The sequence below is a fragment of the Tachysurus vachellii genome, chromosome 1 (genome assembly GCF_030014155.1).
Source record: "Tachysurus vachellii isolate PV-2020 chromosome 1, HZAU_Pvac_v1, whole genome shotgun sequence".
Classification (NCBI taxonomy): Eukaryota; Metazoa; Chordata; class Actinopteri; order Siluriformes; family Bagridae; genus Tachysurus; species Tachysurus vachellii.
In genome coordinates, this window is record NC_083460.1 from 33,981,921 (window position 1) to 34,005,781 (window position 23,861).

General features: G+C 37.3%; 2 protein-coding genes across 3 annotated transcripts; one reads left to right on the plus strand and one right to left on the minus strand.

Moving 5' to 3' along the window:
• Positions 1-288: 288 nt before the first annotated feature.
• On the minus strand, positions 289-9,754 carry zfand6 (zinc finger, AN1-type domain 6). Of its 2 annotated transcripts, none has more exons than XM_060884109.1 (5): positions 9,529-9,754; positions 5,643-5,797; positions 3,743-3,892; positions 2,709-2,813; positions 289-1,672 (listed from the first exon to the last, which is right to left on the minus strand). In XM_060884109.1, exons 2-5 carry the CDS (start codon positions 5,788-5,790, stop codon positions 1,524-1,526), a joined length of 552 nt encoding a protein of 183 aa, XP_060740092.1. In that variant the 5' UTR covers positions 5,791-5,797; positions 9,529-9,754; the 3' UTR covers positions 289-1,523. The 2 variants fall into 2 exon arrangements, with proteins under 2 accessions (XP_060740092.1, XP_060740100.1); XM_060884117.1 differs by lacking the exon at positions 9,529-9,754 and adding an exon at positions 9,054-9,511.
• Positions 9,755-10,528: 774 nt separating this feature from the next.
• Positions 10,529-23,437, plus strand: mthfs (5,10-methenyltetrahydrofolate synthetase (5-formyltetrahydrofolate cyclo-ligase)). Its single transcript, XM_060884130.1, has 3 exons — positions 10,529-10,753; positions 13,648-13,912; positions 22,204-23,437. The coding sequence occupies exons 1-3, from the start codon at positions 10,643-10,645 to the stop codon at positions 22,425-22,427; spliced, it is 600 nt and encodes a 199-aa protein (XP_060740113.1). The 5' UTR covers positions 10,529-10,642; the 3' UTR covers positions 22,428-23,437.
• Positions 23,438-23,861: the final 424 nt, after the last annotated feature.

Sequence of the window (23,861 nt, forward strand, 5' to 3'; positions counted from 1 at the left end):
ACGTGTTTAGCAAAAATACGTAGACAGCTGTAGTGTCTAGCGATCTGGCAACCAAGAGCGTACTGAGAGTGAAAGGCCAATCACAGCCTCCCTCGCGCATCCTCCCTACTCCACTTGCGCTCATTGATTGGATGAAACCAAATGACTCCAGACTGCATTCACAAGGGCGCTCCATGAAGTGTGACATAATGCCTTGTGCGCCCTATGTAGTGGACCATGTACACAAACAGGAGCCGTTTGGGATTCAGCCTCTATTTCAAACCGTTACAAATGACTCAGCACAAATAATTCAAGATTATTTTTTTATTGCTTTATTCAGATCAGAGGAAGAAAGTGAAAATAAAATAACACACAAGCATCATAATTGTCATATTCAGTGGTCACTTTACACTCATTTTTAATAATAAATGAATTAGTTATAGTCTAAGGGAAAACAATCAGTCAGTAATTAAGTAAATGCAGATTAATTAACACCTCCAGCATCATAATACCAAAATCACACACTCTCACGCACAATGAGTTACTATCTTATCTACCATATAAGTCAGATTGTACCCGATCTGTTAGTAAGCACAGTTTGTACAGGTCCCCTGAGTCTTGTCTATCAAAGGAAACAAACCACTGCAGGACCACTGCTGATCAGATCAGTGTGTTTATATATATATGAGTGTATCAGGTGCAGCAGCATTGTTCAATACTCCTGCTGAACTGAAACCGACATTCATTGAACGGTTTACATACATTGCAAGATTAGCTTCAGTCTCTAAGTGAAGGACTGACAAAATCAGTGTAAACAGTGTTCAAAACCCCAACAATGGGGCTGATCTAAAACAGTCATACCAGTATGACTGTAACATGCTACCATGCCAGTGTTAGTACTGTGCTGAGAATGATCCACTACCCAAAACGGCATCTGAACTGATGTGGTCCTGAGGCGTTCCTTGTCATCGAGGAACTGAGTAACTGTCACAACTGACAGATGTGATACAGTCTCTAACTCTATATCTGTAAAGGCAACTCAGTATACATGTACACATGCTTACACTCTCATGCCACGTTCTATATTATTGATTATAAATTCTTAATCGTTTAACAAGATTTAAAGGGCAAACCAGCTGATATAATGTTCCTCGCATGCTTTTAAGCCATTAATGTCAAACTAGATCTGCCACTCGTGTTTATATTCTTTATCTAAAGAAAAATATCCTTGCTTGTTTAACATGCAATCTTTGTTTATAGACTTGAGAAAAGACCCGCCCCTCAAGTAGTCTCACCATAGCCCTGTTAGTCATTGAAATTAAAATATAATACAATTGTATAAATCTAGATTTCTGTAACATTATCACACACAACAATAATGAAAACATATTTGTTTAAAAAAAAACAACAAAAGAAAAAAGTACTCCTGTGTGGTATGTATGATTCAGGGGTCTGTGCTGGTATTATTCAGAGGTCCACTGTGCAATGTGGCGTGTAATGGTAAGAGGGGGAAAATGACATGAAAGGGTTGTCCATGAGCTGTTTCATATCTTTGTGACTTTTTCACAAACGATGACCGGGTTTTCTTTCCTAATTTTCTCAGCACCATCAGCTTTATAGTCGAAGGCGCAGTTATGGACATCAGTGTATCGGTGAACACTACAGAACACATTTCCACAGCGGCAGTCAAAACCTGCAATACACATAAACAAAGGAATGCTCTGATTAAAAAAAAAAGATTTCTGAGTCTGAATCCAGCTAGAACTTTGCTCAAGGACCCAAAAACAGATCTCTTGCAGCCATGTGAGTCACCATTTACTTCTAACATGAAATCTGGAACCATTAATGCCATACAATAAGTATAACATCATGATAACGAGTGTGATATTGCTTTAATACAACAGTTTTATAAATAACAAATTAAATGTTCAGTAAGTGACATTTCAGATACTATATGGCCAAATACTTTGCTTATTTTTTCTCTGCGAAAGGAGGTAGATACCAAAGAACCTTCTGGCTACCCAGCTAGCTCACAGTGATATGTATACATTCCCATTAAAAGTGAAAAAGATGAAACTGGTGTCCCTTTATTTCTTTTCATCTGTACCTGACAGGCTTTTATATTTTAAGACAGAATGTACATTCACAAAAAAACGCATCATGTATGCCAATGATGAAATGTGGAGTTATATATACAGTAAAATATCCCAGTGCGCTTTTACTAAACATAAGCATTCTTGGAAGACTGCTTGTCCAATCAAATTAGTGGACCAGAAATAACTGTTGAATAATTCTGTTTTATATGACAGCATCCTTATTTCAGTCACAGGAACGAATAAATGTTTTTAAATTTAAAAATTATCCTGACAATAGGACAAATAAGACATCCAATTCCATTTTAAAAACAGAAGCTTGACAAGGGTTAAATTATTTGGTTAGATTTAAATAATTCAATCCTTTTTATGCCTCTACAGTTTTTGATGAAATTTAGTCTTATGGCTACTATGAATTTGTCATAATGTTGCTAGCTAATGATGAATAAAAACTGTAAATAAACGCCATCATGACAGTATGCTAAATGGCTTCACTTTATCGTCATGTTAGCCTCTATGAATCAACTATTTCCCAGAGAGAACTGAGAGATGTACACAATATGGATTTCGTATATGGATTCAGAAACACAGAGAATTTTGCCGCTTTAACAAGCTGCTACAGTGAATGTCACTTACCCGTCAGGCCCAATTTCTTGCGGCAGATGAAGCAGCGGTTCTTTTTGGGTTTGGATTTGGCCGACTCTGTGGTGGCTGACGAAGTGGATGCGTCTGATCCCGAGGCTGAGGACGAGAATAAAAGAATTAGAAACATTTTTCGTCTATGTACACTTATCTTGAGGGATAAGGTATAGCACAACTTGTACAAAATGCATGGATCTTCATTAAACAGACTGAGAATGAAGGCAGACATTAAATGGGAGACGTGCCAGTATTAACTTTAGCACACACTGTTCTTTTTTAAATGATAGTTTATGAAGACGGTTGCTCTATCTGAACAACAGGGACATTGGTATAGAGCAAAATGATAATGTAATATCATATCACTCATAATTAATGAGAGACTACGAGAAACTGAGTAGCTTCAACAATTTGGCTAAATCTATTCAGTGTTAACATCTATTCTTCAAAACTCAGTCTTATTTCTGGGAGGTTGAGAGTCATGGTAAAGTGAGACATAAACCTGAGATGAGCCAATACTTTCTAATACTGATTCGTCCTAATGTGCACTCGACACTCAATTTACCACAAAGCTCTAGTTAGGAGTGAGGAACGTATTTAACTGGCATGGTTTTAAAACTTGAATAAGACTCTAAGATTGACAGAAATAGTGGTGTCTGTGTGTGACAACGGATTTCATCAGAACTATTCAGTCAAAATCACCTGCTAACATTTGCCTGATATATTTACTGTGCTTTGCTGTGTGTGTGTGTAGGCCCAATAATTCTAGGAAATTTTAGCAGAACGTTAAAAAAAGAGATTCTGAGGCTTGTCAGTGGACTTTGTGCATGTTGTTGGACTGCCCTCAACCCAAACAGAGGCAAACAAACGGACAGAAGTTGTGAGTGAGAACGGGTACAGGAAACACAGTGGGGCATTTTTATGGCTATCAGATCAATGTCTCTTGCCCTTGTCTCTGTGTGCCAAACTGCTGTAAACACTGTTCCATTCTCCTCAGTACAAAATAAGTGAGGAGATAAAAGGGGGTGTACCTGTTACTTCTTGAGTTTTTGTCACTGCTTTTTCTAAAGTTCCTAAAGTTTCAACCTCTTCTGTGACTCCTGCGGGAGTAACGGAGGTGGATGATGCAGACAGAGATTGCTCTAAACTGCTCAGGCTGGACGACACTTCAGGCACTGACACTAGGAAAAGAAAAAACAAACAAGAAAAAATGTTAACATTAGCTAATTTTACTTGTGAAACCACCAATAGCACTGCCAACCACTAAAGCACAAAAAAATAGTTATGGGATAAGAAAGAAGAGCTTAACTATAAAGAGCTTAACTATAATCAAACAAATAATCTCAGGTGACAACAACAACAAAAAAACCAACAGCAGATTTCAATATGTAGTCATTTTTCTCCAAATAAGTAAACAAACTTTCAAAAAAAACAAGTATGGGGGAATAAGTACAACCTTTCTACTTCTACCATTAGGTGTGTAATTAGCAGGCAGGTGTGTCTAATACTAATCTTGAATTTTGTATTATATTAATAGAAATTATATTATATTAATCTTTATTACCTTTATTAATTCTTTTTACCTTTTGTTCTATGTTTATGTTTCTGTAAAGCTGCTTTTAGATGATGTCAATTGTAAAAAGCGCTATACAAATAAATTTGAATTTAATTTAAATGAATACTACAGAAAAGCACAAGATTAGTTACTTAGCAAGACGTTTACATAAAAGCCAAACTTTTGACAGTTTGGTGTTATGGAGTACTCGTGTATGTCAATCAAGGCAAGAAGAAAAGACATCAGTCATGACCTAAGAGAAGCAACTGTTTTTGTTCATCAATCTGGGAAGGGTCAAAAGGATCATCTCCAAACAAATTAAAATTCACCAAACTACAACAAGGACTGTTTACAAATGGAGAGGCTTCAAGACAGCTGCCAGTCTTCCAGGGCAGAAGCATCAGATGCCACAGCACACGTGAGCTACACAAGGGAGATCTACACAATATTAGGCAAAGGGTTGTACTAAAAAAAGGTGTACTTATTTTCAGCAACTGGTTTCTGAATGTTGATTTACAATTTGGGGAAGCAATTATATTGAAATTGTTGTGGTTGTTTGTCAGGTTATTAGGAAACACAATACTGATAATTAGGTTCTGAAAAATAAAAGCATAAAATTAAAGGAGGGTGCACTTTCTTATCCCCATGACCGTGTGTGTGTATACACACACACACACACACACACACACACACACACACACACACATATATATGTATGAAGAGCTCTTTTCCAAAACGCGATAAATGCCAAAAAAAATAAAAAAAACGAGTTTGTCATGTCATTTTGCTGTGTTGTGAACCTATATACTGCTCCATCAATGTTTCATGCCAAAACACTATATTTCCTTGTTTAAAATGTACTGCAAGATGCAGTTCCTTTCCAAACCGCGATAAGCGCCAAACCTGTTTTTTGCCAAAACGCTATATGTCCTCTCTTGACCAATCAGAATTCGGTGAGCGTTCGAGGCAATCCAACATGGCGGCGGTCTGAGGCGAGAGATGTTTGTTTGTGCGCAGTCTTCAAAATGAGTGTAGGAGATTATTTCTATTCTTAATAAAGTTATTTATTTCCCTGATGTCATAGGTTGCATGTTCTCTTGTTGGTTTATGTCTCTTTTTATAATAATAAAACAAAAAAAATTTTAATAAAGGATGGATTTATAGGGTTTTGGAAAAAAATAAAAAGAAACTTTGAATTTATATTCAACAAAATTGAGCCAACAGACCATTTTAACAGGATAAATTGAATATAAACAAAATGTGTGGGTCTATATATATATATATATATATATATATATATATATATATATATATATATATATATATATATATATATATATATATATATATATGTACACACACACACATACACACACCTGTCTCATTGACCCTGCCGCTGTTTGTCATCTGCAGGAAGTCTTTGTAGCAGATGGAGCACATGCCATTGGTGCGTGGGTCTCCATAGAAGCCACAGCCAGTGGAGCACAGCCGGGGAACCTGTGTCTGTTTTGTCTCCTGAGCCATACTGCTCCTGAAAAGAAAAGGAAAAAAAAAAAACAGACAGACCATTAGTCTAGTTAGTTTAATAAAGTTGTAAAATAGGTAATAAATAATTGCAATAAATAATAAACATCAGATATGGTTACTTGCTTTTTAATAATTTAACAAACAGATGCTAGAGCTCAAGTTGTATTGTATTTTTTGTTAAGTTACTATGAACTGACTCCCAACACAATCTAATATAGAACAGAATCAGAATCAGAATCAGCTTTATTGCCAAGTAGGCTTGCACATACAAGGAATTTGTTTTAGTGTCATATGATTATAGTACACAGAGATGACAACACAGACAAAAATAAGATGAAAAGAAAAAAGAACTAAAAGAAATATATATATATAAATAAAATAAAAACATGTAAATACAAATAGACAAAGTTAAAATGTATGTACAGTCATGCTATAGGTGATAGAATGAAATAGAACAGAATGGAATATAGAATAGAATGGAATAGAATGAGATTTGGTGGAGGTAGTACCAAATAAATGATTATTTTTATATATCCTAATATATATATATATATATATATATATATATATATATATATATATATATATATATATATATATATATATATATATATATATATATATATATATATCATATCCTGAAGGTTGGCCTTCAATACAAGTGAAACCATAGGATGATATTTACAAGGTTTATTTCATTCCAACCGTCCAAATATACCTTAATGCATGCCAATAAAAGAACCAGCTCTTTTATTGGCATGCATTAAGGTATATTTGGACTGCTGCATTTTATTAAAAAGCCATCTAAACCATTCCATCAGAGAAACATGGCAGTTGTAGAGTCATGAGGAATTACCAGTGTTCACAATAATCAACAATCTCATGATTGTTGGAAGTGTTTTTGAAGTAAGACCAGAAATCTGAAAAAGCAAAACTGCTGATTTTGCCCACCATTTATAATTGAGATTCCTGTAAATAGTATTTCTCAGTTGGCCCATGAACCCCAAAGCACAAAGGCATGTGTTTAGATGTCATATTCACTGTCTGGTTGTGTTCTAATGTAATGTAGGCTACAAACACAGGCAGGACTGCTTGTAAAAAGCATGTCTACTTTTACAGCTCACAAACATAGCTGTGCATAACAATACAACCCGAGCCAAATGGAGCAATGAAAAAGTAGACATGCTTGTTGAAATATGGCACCGAAATGAGTGTCTTTTTAAAATATTGTGCAAGACCACAACACCACAATAGAACTGGCAAAGAAAAGGCGTGGAGTCGCCAAATGTGAAATCATTTCTACAAACGACATGTGTGTGGTCTCCAGGTCTGGGAGAATCATCTATCGCATGCGTTCGGAGGATAAAAAATGTTTAACTGTCGTCATATCTGTGGTCTCCTATGATTTTAAAATCAGTGAACATTTGAAAACCGTCTGGTATGTAACCAGCTTATAAAATTTAAAAAGTCATTTTTACACAAAAAATACCCTTGTATACCTCGAAGGGTAAAAACAGACTAGAGCTCATAACTACAAACTCAATGTGAAAATGAGTCTTATTAGTGCAGCTTGGTCAATGTTGAAGCTAAACTACAATCTTACAACCAGCCACACTAATGGAAATGCATGCCTATTGGTCAATAACACATAAAAAATATTTATATTTTAAAAAATAAATAAATAAGAAATAAAAAACCCTGTTAGATAAACAGCAAGCTACAAAGCCCTTCCTTCCTACAATCACTAGTGTGGCCCTATGCCATGTCATACCCTATTCCTGTATAGAGGTAACCTAGGTAATTTATAAACTCTCACATGGCAGTCCTGTGACTGGCTTAGCGCACACACAGATGGACACTGGCTGTGAATGGAGTTAAAGAAGGATTACAGACCAACACAAGCTCTTGGTCCACAAGTTCAGTAATGGATGACTGTGTGCATGAGAACTGTGTGTTCACACACTACAGTGTGAGTGCTAGGAAAACAAAACAAAGGCTACAAAAATCTACTAGTATTTGTTAGAATGTTGTTTTGGATGGTCTAATGTATGAACGCACAGATGTTTGTGTAGTCAGAGGGATGGCATGTTAGATGAGTGGATGGATGGTTAAGAGGGTGTTCTGGTGCAAGAAATGGACAGACGAATGGATGTTTGACTAGGTGGATGGCTGGATAGTCTGACTGGTGAATGATGGATGGTTATATAGTCAGATGGATGGGCAGTTATATGAACTGTAAGATATGGATAGAGGGATTGTAAGAAGGATGAATGACTGGCAAGATGAAATGCATAGATGGGTGCTTGGAAGGATGGATAGATAGACAGAAGTAAGAATGATGAAATGGAAGGATGGGTGGACAGTGAGATGGTTGGACGGTGGGCCAGATGGTCAGCTGGCTAGGTGAATGGACAAATGGTCCGGTGGGATGATAACCAACTGGATGGTTAGATGGTCACATGAATGAGCTATTAGATAGATAGATAGATAGATAGATAGATAGATAGATAGATAGACTAGATTAATGACCTAATACCATTACATAAAATTCTCTTTAGGCAGGTGTCATATAATAGTGGTTAGAGAGTTTACACTTGCACATCTTCTAACATCTGATCCTAAAAATCCTGAATAATTGTATGTCCTCTGCATGTTCTAATAGTCTGTCAGTGTTGAACAATCCTGTGGTCTCATGCCCTTCACATTTGACTAGATTCCTTCCTTCCTACAGGGAGGTTTGTACAGTTTTTGTCTGCAGATTGTCTCCATTTTAAATAACAGCCTATACAATATGAACCATGACAGACAGCCAACCTATTGGTCTAACATCTAGGGCAACTATATTCATTATTTTTAGTGTAAACTCTTCTTTAAATATTTGGTGTTTGAAACAGAATCAGGTTTATTGGCCAAGTGTGTTGACACACACAATGAATTTGGTACCAGCTGTTTGTGCCTCTCAAAAGTACAATGTTTAAGAAGTGTTTCCTACACACATTCTTCACCAAATAAGAATAACAACTAATTTCAGTTCCTGATGGTGCATAGAATGGCACCATATTGTGACAACGACAATATTATGCAAACACCTTTCGATCGGTCATTAAGATTGAAAAGAATTTCAAAATGCAAAAAAGTCTCAACGAGTCAAGGTCCTACAATGCTGCCTTTCTCTTCTGTAACTAAAAATACACAATAATAATAACAATAATAATAATAATAATAATAATACATGGGAAGTACAGATCATAGTGTCATACCTGAGTCATTATGTCTGAAATCCTGTAGACATTCATGTCCAAATTTGGACATATTCCGGATCAATCAAGGTTAAATGCGAATAGTCTAAAATGTACTGGAGAAGTTTTAAAGCAGATTATACTACACAATGTTTCCCCATTTAGCTCATTTACTCGATTCTTTGCTCACAAACCTAACTCTGCATAGTTAGAAAAACATAAATGAGTTATTAGGTTGTCAGAAGAAGAAGTAAAAAACACCACTATGAACATGAAAACAACGAGCTAGCAAGCTAACTGTTCGTTAACTAGTTGTTTTCCTGCCGCCTGCCAGGAGTTAGCTCATGGCTAGTGGATATTACCGTCAAATTATCACCACTTGTAGGACTTTAAACAGAGACAAAAAGCTTTTTTGGTTGTTTCTTTCCCGAGATAACTTGGTTAGCTTAGCGAAACTGGCTAGTTTGCTGTTAACTCTATAGGGGAAAAAACTTACCGTCCCCCGACTTCACAGCTCTGTTGCTAGAAATTACAGGACAACTTTCTTTTCCAGCGTCAACAGGCACGAAATATTAACTTGACGCCAGAAAATAACAGGACACAAGTTCAACAAATAAATAAATAATTAAATAAATAAATGTAGTAAGAGTCGAAGCTCGCCCTTCAGTTATCAACCCCCACACCCAGAAACAGCCTGTTTGTTATTTTCGTCACTCTCCATCCCCCAACGTGACGTCACTCCTTCCTTTCACTGTCGTGATGTAATAACACGCTTTACGACAATGATGTCTTTATCAGAATCGGGTCTGCTGACACGCACAAGAAATTTAGTTCTAGCTGTTTGTGACTCAAAAGTACAGATATAAATAACGCTATACATTTAGCTTGGACTATACAAGACAAAAACAGTATTAAATATTCGCATGTTTATTTATTTACTCGAATTTCCATGACTAATGTGACGTTTCTGCAATAATATCATGCACTATTCATTTAATTCCCACTTTTATTTTGTTTGTAACATCCTTATTTAATTTTTTATTTTTTTAAATCACAAGCAACAAACGGCCGAATGGATAATATCCCTGTTCCAGCGTCTAAACTCCTAACAATTCGACCATTTTTATTATTATAAAAACAGATGTTTATTTTTGGCTAATCCACGCCCACTGGTTCCTAATTGGTGGATTCGCTGTCAGCAGGACACGCCCACTCACGGCATTCAAATATAAACAGTTTCAACGCTCTAGCTTCTTCACATAGGTGTAGATATCTAGGACACTAAATTGCTTTTTAAAATACGCACATCTAAACATTAGTTTCTGGACGAATGTTAGATTTATTAAAAAAAAAAACTGTTTTATTAGCTATAAATTTGTTTTATCTGAACAAATTCCGGAAACACCGGAAGTGCTTACGTTCAGCTGTGCATGCTGGGAAATGCAGTCCATATAAGGTAGCCTCGCGTACTATTTGAGGTATGACTGCGCATGTGTGTAGTCGCTGAAGTGTTGGCAGGAGAAAGTGCACATCAGTTAATGATAAACGGTTTAGCGAGAACTGCATAAGACAGATATGTTTTATTTGTGTACGTGAGACACGTCAGCATAATGGCAGCCCTGCGAGCAGCTAAACATTCGCTCAGGAAGGAGATAAAGAAGCGACTGGCTGTTCTGAGTGACGAGGACAAACGGCGTCAGTCACAGATTGTTTCCCAAAAGGTAAATGCAACTGTGGTGTAGTTTAGGATTCAGAGTGTTTACACAGTGTAAACAAGGGCAATGTGTATATAGAATAACACACACATACACACACTCTCTCTCACTCACTCACTCACTCACTCACTCACTCACACATACATACATACATACATACACTCTCTCTCTCTCTCTCACACACACACACATACACTCTCTTTCACACACACACACACACACACACACTCACTCACTCACTCACACACACACATACACACACACACACACACACACACACACACACACACACACACACACACACACACACACACACACACACACATACATACATACATACATACACTCTCTCTCTCTCTCTCTCTCTCACATACATACATACATACTCTCTCTCTCTCATACATACATACATACACTCTCTCTCTCTCTCTCTCTCTCACATACATACATACACTCTCTCTCTCTCTCTCTCATACATACATACACTCTCTCTCTCTCTCTCACATACATACATACACTCTCTCTCTCTCTCTCTCTCTCATACATACATACACTCTCTCTCTCTCACATACATACATACACTCTCTCTCTCTCTCTCTCTCACATACATACATACACTCTCTCTCTCTCTCTCTCTCTCTCTCTCACATACATACATACACTCTCTCTCTCTCATACATACATACACTCTCTCTCTCTCTCTCTCTCTCTCACATATATACATACACTCTCTCTCTCTCTCACATACATACATACACTCTCTCTCTCTCTCTCTCTCATACATACATACACTCTCTCTCTCTCTCTCTCTCATACATACATACACTCACTCTCTCTCTCTCTCTCTCTCTCTCAAACAAACAAACACTCTCTCTCTCTCTCTCTCTCTCTCTCTCTCTCTCTCTCTCTCTCATACATACACTCTCTCTCTCTCTCTCTCTCTCTCTCTCTCTCATACATACATTCTCTCTCTCTCTCTCTCTCTCTCTCTCTCTCATACATACATACTCTCTCTCTCTCTCTCTCTCTCTCTCATACATACATACATACATACACTCTCTCTCTCTCTCATACATACATACACTCTCTCTCTCTCTCTCATACACACATACACTCTCTCTCTCTCTCATACACACATACACACATACAGTCTCTCTCTCTCTCTCATACACACATACACTCTCTCTCTCTCTCTCATACACACATACACTCTCTCTCTCTCTCTCTCTCTCATACACTCTCTCTCACACACATACACACACACTCTCTCTCATACACACATACATACACACACACACTCTCTCTCACATACACCTTATACACATTACTCACACAAATGTGACTATACTTTAAATAGCCCACATAGTATATCCATGTATAGATATGTATAATTATAGGCCAGTGATCCCTTTAAAATAAAAAAAAAGCTGTGAAATGCATTGTTTCAAATGTTTACACAATCTTTTAAAACAACTCTATTGCTTTGTTGATCCTGAGCTCAGGCTATTGTCTCTGTGGAGTTTTGTGTGTTTTTCTATGTGGGTTTCTTTTTGATTCTTCAGGTTCTTCCATGCATGAAGCTGAATTAGTCACAATTTGTCAACTTCATGACTTCTTCCTAACACATTGACTGAGTTATGTGTTTGTACTGAAAATGTGTTTTTTTTTTCCTCAAAAACAACCGGTATAAATGCATAAAGAAATATGAATAGGGTGTCAATGGGTGCCGAACAATGTGAGTGCTATTTGAAAGCACACAAATGAAGCATCAATTTATAATGGATAAAGATTCAATACATTTTTATGTCAACTCGACTTCCACTTCAGCCTCACTGACATTTTTCTCTGAGTTTTAACATTGCATGTAAGCTTACACTTTTGTTTTTAAAAGGGACATTAATGCTGAATGGGCTAAAAACCTTTTAAAATAAGTTAGAGACCAGGCTGATGTGCAGAGAAAGCATTTCTGAACCATTTCTTTTCATCTGTGTTAAACACGTCTCACAGGAAAAAAAAAATATACACACACACACACATACATCACAGCAAGATTGCTGCTTTGCAAGAATTTGAATTAATAGTTGATGTTAGGTTTGTTGTATAGTTGATTTTGTTGGCTTCACCGAGCAAATTTGTCACAATTTCATGATTGTAGTTTTCTGTGAATAATGCCACAATAAGAATAATATAAAATTATTTAAAAAAATTTGTAATTATTTTGTAGTGTGTGTGACATTAACATAAAACATAGCAAAAGAACCCTGATTTAAAAATTCACTCCTGCTCTATTCATTCTTCACTCATATAAGAAAACAATTTATCATAAGTATCACCATAATAACGAGGAAGTTACTATATACAAATATTTACTGTGCTATACTTTTTAAAAAAATGTTAAGTATTCTTTATTTCTGTGTTTTTTGCCAATATCTGTAGGATAATTGTTCACTTAACTGCACTGACATTGATTGTCTGGGCAAATCCAAAGGTCCTTACTTGAGAAATTGGCCCCTTTAGTAAACAAATCCAGACTAGCATTTGTCTTTAGTTTTTCAGGTCATTATCCTTATAGATTTGCCAAATACTTTTTGTTGCACCGTCAGCTTTTTGCTGTGTAGGAAGAAGTAGAAGTGCCATGACTCCTTCACTAGGATTGGCTCACGCTTAAGAGACATGTATGTCCTTCATTTGGACTGACAGGTGCAAAAGTCTCATGTCCTTTTCTAGGACTGAAAGGTGAAGAGGTCACACGTCCTAATCTAGGACTGACGGTTACAGATCGACAAAATAAGGAACTCACTATATAAAGAATAAATGGCGATTTAGCATCGCATTGTATCTTTTTAAAAATCCATTATCCAAATTTTTCCAAAAATCCAGCATTTTTTATGTTTCTGCAGCTGTTCAAACATCCCAATTACACAAGCAGCCATCGTGTCGCCGTGTTTCTGAGCATGCAGGATGAAGTTTGCACCCAGGACATCCTTCGGCACATGTTCAGCAGCGGCAAGGTCTGTTTTATCCCCAGGTACCAGAGCAATAGCAACCACATGGACATGCTGCGGCTGAACAGCATGGAGGACTTGAACTCGCTACCCATCACAAGCTGGAACATCCGGCAGCCCGCTGACAGTGACACAGCGAGGGAGGAAGCTCTCGCAACAGGTACTTTCACTTAAAGTGTATAAAATAGGGTGTGTGTCTAATTTGTAAATCTAATTTGTGTGTTTATTGTGAATGGCTTAATATCCTATTTTATTTTTGCCAAATTCTTTATTATATACTGTAAGTATAGATAGTCTGGAGGACCCATGTAAACAGTCACTAAAACAAGATATTTCTTTCCCCCAGGGGATGTAAATAAGAAATAATACGATGCTTCTATTAATTTGTCTTTTGTTAAAGTTGAAAGGAAAATGTTATGTATTTTTTTTTTTTTAATTCATTTAACTATAAAATGAGATCCATTACAATACTAGGCAAATTAAAATGCATGTGCTGAACAGATGTAGAACAGCAGCCCAACAGGCATGGTGAAGCTGGACCTTTGTAAGTGAAGCTAAACAGCTGTGGCCTATACGCCTATTTGAGTTCTACTGAAACCAAACAAATTCCCAAACTTTAATTTAAGTGTGTGTGTGTGTGTGTGTGTGTGTGTGTGTGTGTGTGTGTGTGTGTGTGTGTGTGTGTGTGTGTGTGGTTTTTTTTCTTTTTCCTCCTCCCAAAATTGAATATGTGCACTACTTTTCCCAATTTATTATGTAGTGGCCTAGACCACCAGATGGCGCTGTCGTGTTACTTTCTATTCAATCTAATACCAGAAAGTGGTGTGGTGCAGACTGGTTATGTAAGACTGGAAAATGGTGCAAGGAAGAGAAATAATAATAAACATGCAGTTTATTGTGATTTGTTAAATTTTGCATAAGCAAAATGCTACAACAGGATTCGCAATGATTTCATTGCCCTCCATAAAATGGTCACAGCACCCTCCAGTCTCTGTGCTTGAAGCCATCATTTCTTTCATTTCTCACTTTCTTGGTACTAGAAACCCATCCTATTCCTCCCTAAACTCTCACATTTCTCATTTCTTCATTATCTGTTCTCTTGGTGTTAGTAGCTGCTCCGTCTCTTGGTGCCCAAAGCCCCCCCCCCCCCATCTCTTTGCCCTTTCTCTCTGTTCTTGCTGCCCCTTTTGTCTTTTGGTGCTTGCAGCCCCGTCCTTCTCCGTGCCCTTCTGTATTGGTACTACAGGTCTTCCTGTTCTCTAAGTGCTTGGAGCCCCTTCGGTCTCGCTCATTAATTCCAGCTCCTCCAGTCTCTCGGTGCTTGCCGCCCTTCTTATTTCAGAAGGATTTCAGATGTACGCTTGCTCTCTTTCTGAAGAACCACAGATGTCTCCTTGTCGAAGGGACGCATTCACGCTTTCTCTCCCTTTCTGTGACGGATCACAAAAGCACCGTCTTGCTCAACAACGCGATTCAACAGATGTTTAATGCGCCCTTCTTAAAAACAAAGGGAAGTTCCAAACTGATAGGTGTACTATTTGTATTTTGCATTTTCTTATTTTCCCTGCAGGTTGACATGTGATAAAATTACGTGTGCACATAACAATGTAAGCGACTCAGTGGAACATTTCCTTTCCCACACATACCTTCCCCACACTTCTCTTACTGTTTCATTCATTACAACCCTTTCCAATATTATCCAAACCTCCATATAGCCAGATTTGCAGTGCTGGATTTCTTCCCCCTGCACTATGATCTACCGCAATGACTCTCTCTTTCAGATCTCACTATCTACATCCAACATATCCATATATAGTATCCCTGATGTTTACACCCTGATAATCTATAAGTTACAGATCCAATGTAGGAAATAGTTCTACCATCCCATTGACCACCCAGAGATTCAAGGTCCCACCTGATTTTCAGCAACGGGTCACCCACCATGTTAAACCGTCCTTTTATATCCACACTTAAAGGAGTCAGGCTACAGCTAGAATTTCCTTTCTTGCTGACCACTACTTTATTAACTGCTAGACAATTTCCTGTGCTAGCCAAAAAGACGTTGACGTCCCCTTCTGAATTTTACCGCCTGACAATTTTGTCCCTTTTGTACAGAAAAGTCTTCTTGTACAGAAAAGCCTTTTTTTTCCTTATCAGTTCCCAAAAAAAAAACAGTACAAATTGGAATTCTGAGTTTGTACAGCCTTGTTGTATGGTGTTATTTTTGGTATTTCCACCTCTTTTTCCAAACCGCTGAAATCATCCTCTTGAGTCAGATACTGTAAGTCTTCATCCTGTGGTAGCCATATACCATTATCTGTTCTCCTTGCCTTACTTTCTGTTTTGCCAAATAGTTTAATAAAACATTTCATTGAGGGTTGGGTGGCCTTCATCGATAATGATGGCTCAGACTTAAACATGAATATACTACTTTTGAGAAGAACTGTTGTTATTCCCATAATGTTTCCTCAAGAAACCATCTTGAATCTGTGTGGTACTGTCATGCAGTATGACTCGAGTCAGAAGACAGTCAAGGACAACGAGAAACAGACACAAGAATAAATGAACCAAAACTGACTTATGAGCTAGTTTTACTCTACCAGACTCCAAAGGATGTAAGGAAAGCAAGTGTAACCGTGAAGGAATTTGTAAGACAGTACATCTGTGGCTTTCACATCGAACACACCGAGTGTGACATTCACACTGAGCTTGACTTGTTTATCTGCTTCAATGCCATGAAACAGTTTGCCTTTTAAGTATTCCCACTGATAAAAAAAAAACAGACTTTGACAAGACTAGTGAAATAAAAGTGTAGTACAGGTTGTGTGTGTTTTTATGAGCGTGTGCATGCAGGCGTTTGTCTAATCGTGTGTACGAGAGTGAAGGTGAATTCCCAAACACGAAGTGTGTATCCTAGGGATGTACTGATGCAGCAATCCCACTTTCTCAATTTCAATATCCGGATCAAAATTGACTCAAATTTTGATTTAATAGTGACCCGCAGACTTTCTTCATAGAGCTGATTCAAAGAAACAGGACAAGCTCAATTTGTCATTTCACTAAATAGACACGTGCGATTAGCCATGTAGCAAGCCGTAAGCGAGGAAAGCTGTTCCACACACAAACACCAAACACTCTGAAAGTAAAGAACTGTAATTACCTCTTCAGAGCTGTAATCCAATGACAAGACTCTGTTCTGTATTAAAACAAATCACAAGACAGGACTTCCAGCAGGGTGCTGATATGACTCATCACATACCAACATCTGCTCTGCGTGTGGACGTATTTCAACACAACGTTAGCATTTTCTCAACATATGCTCACACAAGTGCCTGCATAAAACGGTTCTAAAATATCGCACATATTCTGTGTCTGTCAGTCCGGTCAAAGACGACACAACCTGGGGTGGCATTATGGGACAGCTTCACAGGTCCACAGGTCCTGGTTGAGTATATGAGTTTCACATGTCCTCCCACCACCCAAAAACATACACACACCCCTGCCACATTACAGTTCAGTGTTTCTAGGATGGACTATGGATCGTCCCCAGCCCCTACCAGGATAATGTAGTTACTATAAATGAATGAATGAATGAAATGAGGAAAAGAAGTACAAATGAGCACCTGTAGTAGTTCACTAAAGTTTTATATAGGATTTCTCACTTACCTCAAATGTTCCCGTTAGGCCCAGTTACACTGTATGGCAAAAGGTTGTGGACAACTTCCCAAAACACCAGTACAGTTTTGTTTGAACATCCCATTCTTGATTTAGTCCCCCTTTGCTGTTATTATACCATCCCACTAATCTGGGAAGGCTTTTCCCCCCCCGAGATCCTCTAGGTAGTGTGTGCCTATTCGGTTACAATAGCATTAGTGTAGATCAAGCATTGATGTTGTGCTAGAAAACTTGGCGACTGTCGTTTACCCCATAGGTGTTCAGTGGGGTTGAGGTCAGGGCCATATGTAAACTTTCATTTCTACAACGCAGTCCTTAGCGAACCATATGTTTGTGACCGCTCTCTTATGCACAAGGGGCAGTGCAAGGAAGACACATGTTTGGGCCTCTTAGTTACAGTGACGGGAGTTTGTAAAGCTACAGCAAACAAACACGTTCTACACCATTGTACACACTCAGATTGGGGAAGAGCCACATGTGGGAGTGATGTTCAGCTGAGAACAAACCTTTGATAGTATGGTGCATATTTAGTGGTGCAATTTATTTCTTAGCTTTTTTGGGTATGATATTTTTCTACATTTTCATCAATCACATACTCACCCCAGGTCACTGTTGGCTGCTGTCTAGTAGCATTAATGTATAGGGGATTTAGTAAAATGAAAATTTTATGGAAGGGTTGTTCGCCACGTCTGTCTAAAAACGAACGAGAATTCGGCAAATCTTTTTGCTTTTGTCTTCTCTTAAATTTACAACAACATGCAAAGAACTTGAACTGTGTGTTAAGTGTGCAATTAATACTGAAACTGTGATAATTGGTTATTATAACATAACCTCTTTGTAAATACTCGCTCTCGCTCTCTTTCTCTCTCACATACACACACACACACAGGGGCTGTTAGCTGTTTTCAAAAAAAGTAAATGCAGTTAACCAGGAATGGATGAATATGATATCTGCTTTATCCCCAGGATGTAAAACTTTAACATTCATTTTTTTAGTTTTTACCAGTATTATAAAATGTTGCAGGGTATCCAAGATGCATCAGATTTCAGATTTAGTACCCATGGCGACTAGCGCTACACGACACCAGTGATTCCTTTCTCATACTGTGCAGTGAAGCAAAGGCCTTACTGTAGAGATTCAGTTAGCAGTGAAAGTGCTCACCTGTCCTACTGTGTCTGCGATTTTACACACATCCTGGTTCAGCAACCTGCCATGAGCTCCTCAAAGTGGTTCCTGGCTGCCTTCTGTTCTTAATCACCTTACAATAGAAAGCAGGAGAACCGCCTCCACAGAAAGAGGAGATGATGTTCAAGGAGGACGGATCAAATTTTTGATTGAGACAGACTTAAATAAAATCTGTGCAGATATTTTGTTCGAGATAATAGCCCTGGGTAGATGCTTTTGCTATGAGAAAGATAGGACTGAGGACTAAAGATAGGACTGAATGTTCTAAATGGAGTTGGTTAAAGGAACAGTTCTGCAGAAATTATTAAAAAATATATATAATATATATACTTATGTTCCCATACCCAAAATGTAATCTGCCACACTTAAGTGCTTATTATCTGATTTTTGTTTTGTATTTAAGCCTTAAGTATAAAGAAACTAAATATATGTTCTTATAAAGGTTTTTCATAAATATATTCACAAATCTTTATATAGCTACTTGAATGATCATGTTATGCAATTTCGTAATATGTCTAAACATTTATCTAAAAAACTGACTACAAGTGACCTTAGCTAATGCTACATGCCCTCAGGAGACTACAATAGACATGAGCAGTACTAGCAAAGACTCTTGATAGAGTAGGATTATACTGTATTTGGTTTAAATAGGGAACATTGAATGAATTTAAGCTAATTAGTGAGCAGACAGTTGCTTTAAATTATGATCATAATGACAAATACTAGTGATTTTCATTGGGTTTCATTGTAAACGACTTACACCCTATTTGCTTAGTGCAGGAAGAAGGGAAGAATTACTTGCTCAGGGTGAAGATGTTAGATTACTGAACACAAAGTTGTGAGTTCAAATCCCAGTACGGCCAAGACATCACTGCCGGGCCCTTGAGCAAGGCCCTTAACCCTCAACTAGGCAGCTGTATAATTTAGATAAATGTAAGTCACTTTGAACAAGGGCATCTACTAAATGCTGTAAACGTGACTATCACTTGTTCTGCATTCTCTCATTTCCCCTATAGCACATAATGAACTCAAAACATTCCACAACTTGCCTTATAAGCAATGTCTTTGTTCAGACTGTGTTTAGGAAGGTAGTTTCTATAGTCCTCTAAATTGGTTTGAGGCAAAAACGTATACATAACGGTTCTCCCACCACCGTTTATACATTAAAAATGGATGTCACAGTGGAGTGTATTAATACACTGAGGGGCCAGTGAGGGCATCTGCTGATCATTATCGCCTTGCTTTTATGGCGAGCTTGTGTTTGTCGAAATTTAATGAGGTTGTGTTGCACTGAAATCTTGACTCGTATGTCATCCCGCTGTTTGACGGAGACCGATGAATTAGTCTGACTGCATAGCGAATTATGTCGACGCACATTTTTCATTGTCAGGGTATGGAAGATGTGAGCAAACGAATGCCTTCAATCAGATGTTCTCATACGTACACACAGCATATATGCATTTCAGGAAACACGGATATTAAATTGTCTTCAATATCAAGTCTGGCCTTTTATCATTTATGATCGCACAACATTCGGAATATCATTTTAGAATACACAGCTTAAACAGAAACATTATACCACATCACCACGGTGTGATATTTTTTACCCTTATCTTTATGGATTTATCAGTGAATTTAATGGTGACATTGTCTTCTCTGAGAAGGACACACGTGTGTATATAATAGATTCCAGAATAAGAAGCTTTAGAAGACACCAGACTTCATGCTACATTTCTGACGTGTCTCCTTTTTGACAGCACAAACGCCCCTACATCAGAATGCAGGATACAATTTGTGTGGGTTTTTTTTTGAGAAAGTTTAACACCTTGTCATAGATTTAAAGAAATCAATCTCTGGAACTACACTGGAACATGAACACCTTTCTTCCAAGTTTAGAGACGATAGTGCTTGAGAGAACTGTTTTAATGTGTTGGTCCAGATTCTTTCATCTTCTTAGGTGTTGAGACCTGGTGACTGACCGTGTGTAGCATATGATTTTTAGATCAATTTCATCATCGTACCATTCAGTGAACCCATGTGCCCTATGGATGAGGACATCTGTGAAAGCATAGCATCGGAATAGAAATGTTTCATCGGAAGATAAAGGTGATCGAAGAATTTGACATTAATTCTTCTCTCTAATAAATGGAGATACAAATTGTACCAGTCAATCATTGGCATAAGCTCCCACAGCGTAACACAAGGCATCTTTTTTTTTTTTTTTTTTTTTTAAATCTGCCACCCATTTGTGTATCTTAATATGAACTTATTGCATACAGTGTTGGTCAATATCTGGTTTACACCTATAAAAAAAAAACCCAATATCATGCGTTATAAAAATCACAAATTAAAAAGGAATCTATTAGGCACCTCCATGATTTTAGATTACCTGAATAAGGAGTATTTTGTATGTTTTAGTCCTTTTTATAGTAATAATCAACTCCTCTTTAAATACTGTCTGTATACACTGATTGTGAGGAGTTGGTACCCTGTACAGGGTGTCTCCTGCTTTGAAACAACTTCCCTAGAAGATTAAGACCCAGTTAAGAAAATGGATGGATGAATGGGTGGATGGATGGACGTCTTACTTAAAATGCAATTAGACTTCATCCATTGTGAGCAGATTGTGAGCAGAACAGGTTTCGTTTAGCTCCTCAAATGTGTTATAACATGCTCCTGTGCAGGCAGAGGTTCAGAACGTCTTGCATTACAATCAGTTTATTACATTATGGTGTGGTCACAAAAGGCCAAAATGCAATAACTTTCATCACTGGCAGGATATAAGTCTTAAAGTGTAATAATTCTATTATGTTCAGGTTATTCCATAATGTGCTTCTTATAGAGGCCCAAATGTAATAAAGCCCATAGTATCTCAGCAACTTCTTATGACTTTCAACCAGTTAACTCGTATACTTTTAATATCGTGCTCATTATGTGTAAACATTGGCAGAGTTTGAACAGACCAGAAGACAACACCTTGGATGCGAGGGAGGAAATCCGTCTGAAATGTTACTAAATCCAACCGAAAGCGAAAAGTGAATTTAAAAGTGGCATTTAAACTAAAATAAATTTTTTTCAAGAAGAATAAAAACTTAAATACTTTTTATAATTTACTTTTTGGCACTAGGTTTATCTCAAAATCATGCTCTCTGACCTGATTTCATGAGAGTTCTTTGTATTATGTGTAAGTTATTGTGTTTATTCATATTGCATGCTAGAATTTTGACATGGAGTTGTTCACATTATTACCTCACTAAATTTTTCCTGACATTTGTTTATCATTTGTCAAGCTGTCATTGCTGAGAGCTGATAAGAATATTGGCAAGATCTTATCACAATACTTTTTTTACAAACAGCAGAGTTTTCGAAATTGCAAAACTCTTTCTTCTCCAAAGTCATGTCTTTCTGTGCTTTTTAAACACAGATCCAAATGTTTTTTGGCACTTATGGTAGTATTTTTGTTTTATTAACTAGAAGCCATTTACATCACAATAGTATAAAAACATCTACATCTATAAAATCTGCATATATCTTGCCGCTACAAAAGATGAACGCTAAAGCTTTTTCGCTTCTCTCTAATCCTCATATAGGTGGCTTAGACCTGATCCTGATGCCTGGACTGGGCTTTGATAAAAATGGCAACCGTTTGGGCCGAGGAAAAGGCTTCTATGACTCGTACCTTCAGCGCTGTATGAAGCATCCTAAAGGCAAACCCTACACCATCGCACTGGCCTTTAAAGAGCAACTGTGTGAACAGGTTCCTGTGGACGACAGCGACATGCTTATTGATGAAATTCTGTTCGAGAACGCTTGAGCGGGAGCCAACTCAACAACAACAAAAAAACTCTGTCAAAAGAGTTTACTGAGTATGATTCACAGAGCGCTACAAAGATAAGTGGGTTAAGAAATTAGAGCTCTTTCCATGACTTCAGTCCAATGGAATCTAATAAAACTGCTCTTGGTTAAGTCGGAATAATTAACTGACGGAACGCGTTATACGTTATGAAGCGGAAAAATCTACCTCTCAATCTAAATCTTAATAGAATCAAGAAAACTGTGGATAAAAGCTACATTTAAAGCTGATGGTAATTCAGCATGTTCTGATTTAGTGCTGTTTCAGTTTGTTTAAATGTATTACAAATGGACTAGTTTAGCTTAGAGTGAAGAAAAGCCTGATTCACCGGGATTGATAGATTGCAGAGGGACAGGAGAGAAGTAGTGAAACATGCGCTGCAACATTTTTAAATAACTGTAATTATGTAAAGTTAAAAACGCTAATAATGTAAAACTCTGTGCATCTGACCGTGATGACGGACATGCATTGGTTATGTGGAGACGCTTCACTCCCCGTGCGTCACTTTTTTTGCTTTAAATTCTGTAGCCATATCAGAATACTGGTGACTCATCTCTAGATTCGATGTCTTACCTTAGACAAAATAAAATGTGCACGTGTCCAAGGATAACTGGTCATGTCCTCATATTTATATATAAATACATCCATAGTTCACAATAAGAAGCTTGAGTGCATCAGACAGGAGATCAGGACAAAATTGTGGTGAATAAGAGCCTTTCAGAACATCATCTTATAACAAACCACTACAAAGTGGTGAAAGTGATGGTTTAAAAGCTGTGCTAATGTCAAATACTGTGATTATCCTTGTAAGCTAGACAAGCCAAAGTGAAAAACACTTCTGTAAATTGATTATGATGTTGAGTTCTTTGGTCATCTTTACCTGTTTATGGAAGCTGTCGCTCTGGATAAGAAATGATGTTTCTGTTTCTTTGCTGCTTTTGCAATTATTGATTAAACTGGATTTGTGCTTATGTTTTATCAGGTAATTGTTTTATCAGGTCTCCTTGATACCCTGATGAGCCTTTCATCTTAACCTTTTATTCATTCATTAACAAAATCAGATACTATTTTTTTTTTTTGTTTGTTTTGCTTTAGAAATGTTTAGAAAATAAATAAATGAATAGGAAAAAAAAACCTTCATGGCAGGTTTGTGCCACGGGTTTCCTTTTGGTTATTCCGGTTGTGATTAGATTTAAGTTTTGACATAGCATTAATTAGCTTCTTTGATAATTGTGTATAGAAAGTCCTCACGAGGTTAGTAAGGTGTCTGTGTCTGTGTGCTAATGGAGGAATGTACAAAATATGTTAACATTAACTTGGTTCACATTTACAAAGATTAAACCGTACTATAGTCCAGTGGAAATCTAACTCTGAATATCACCGTGTTAATGTATA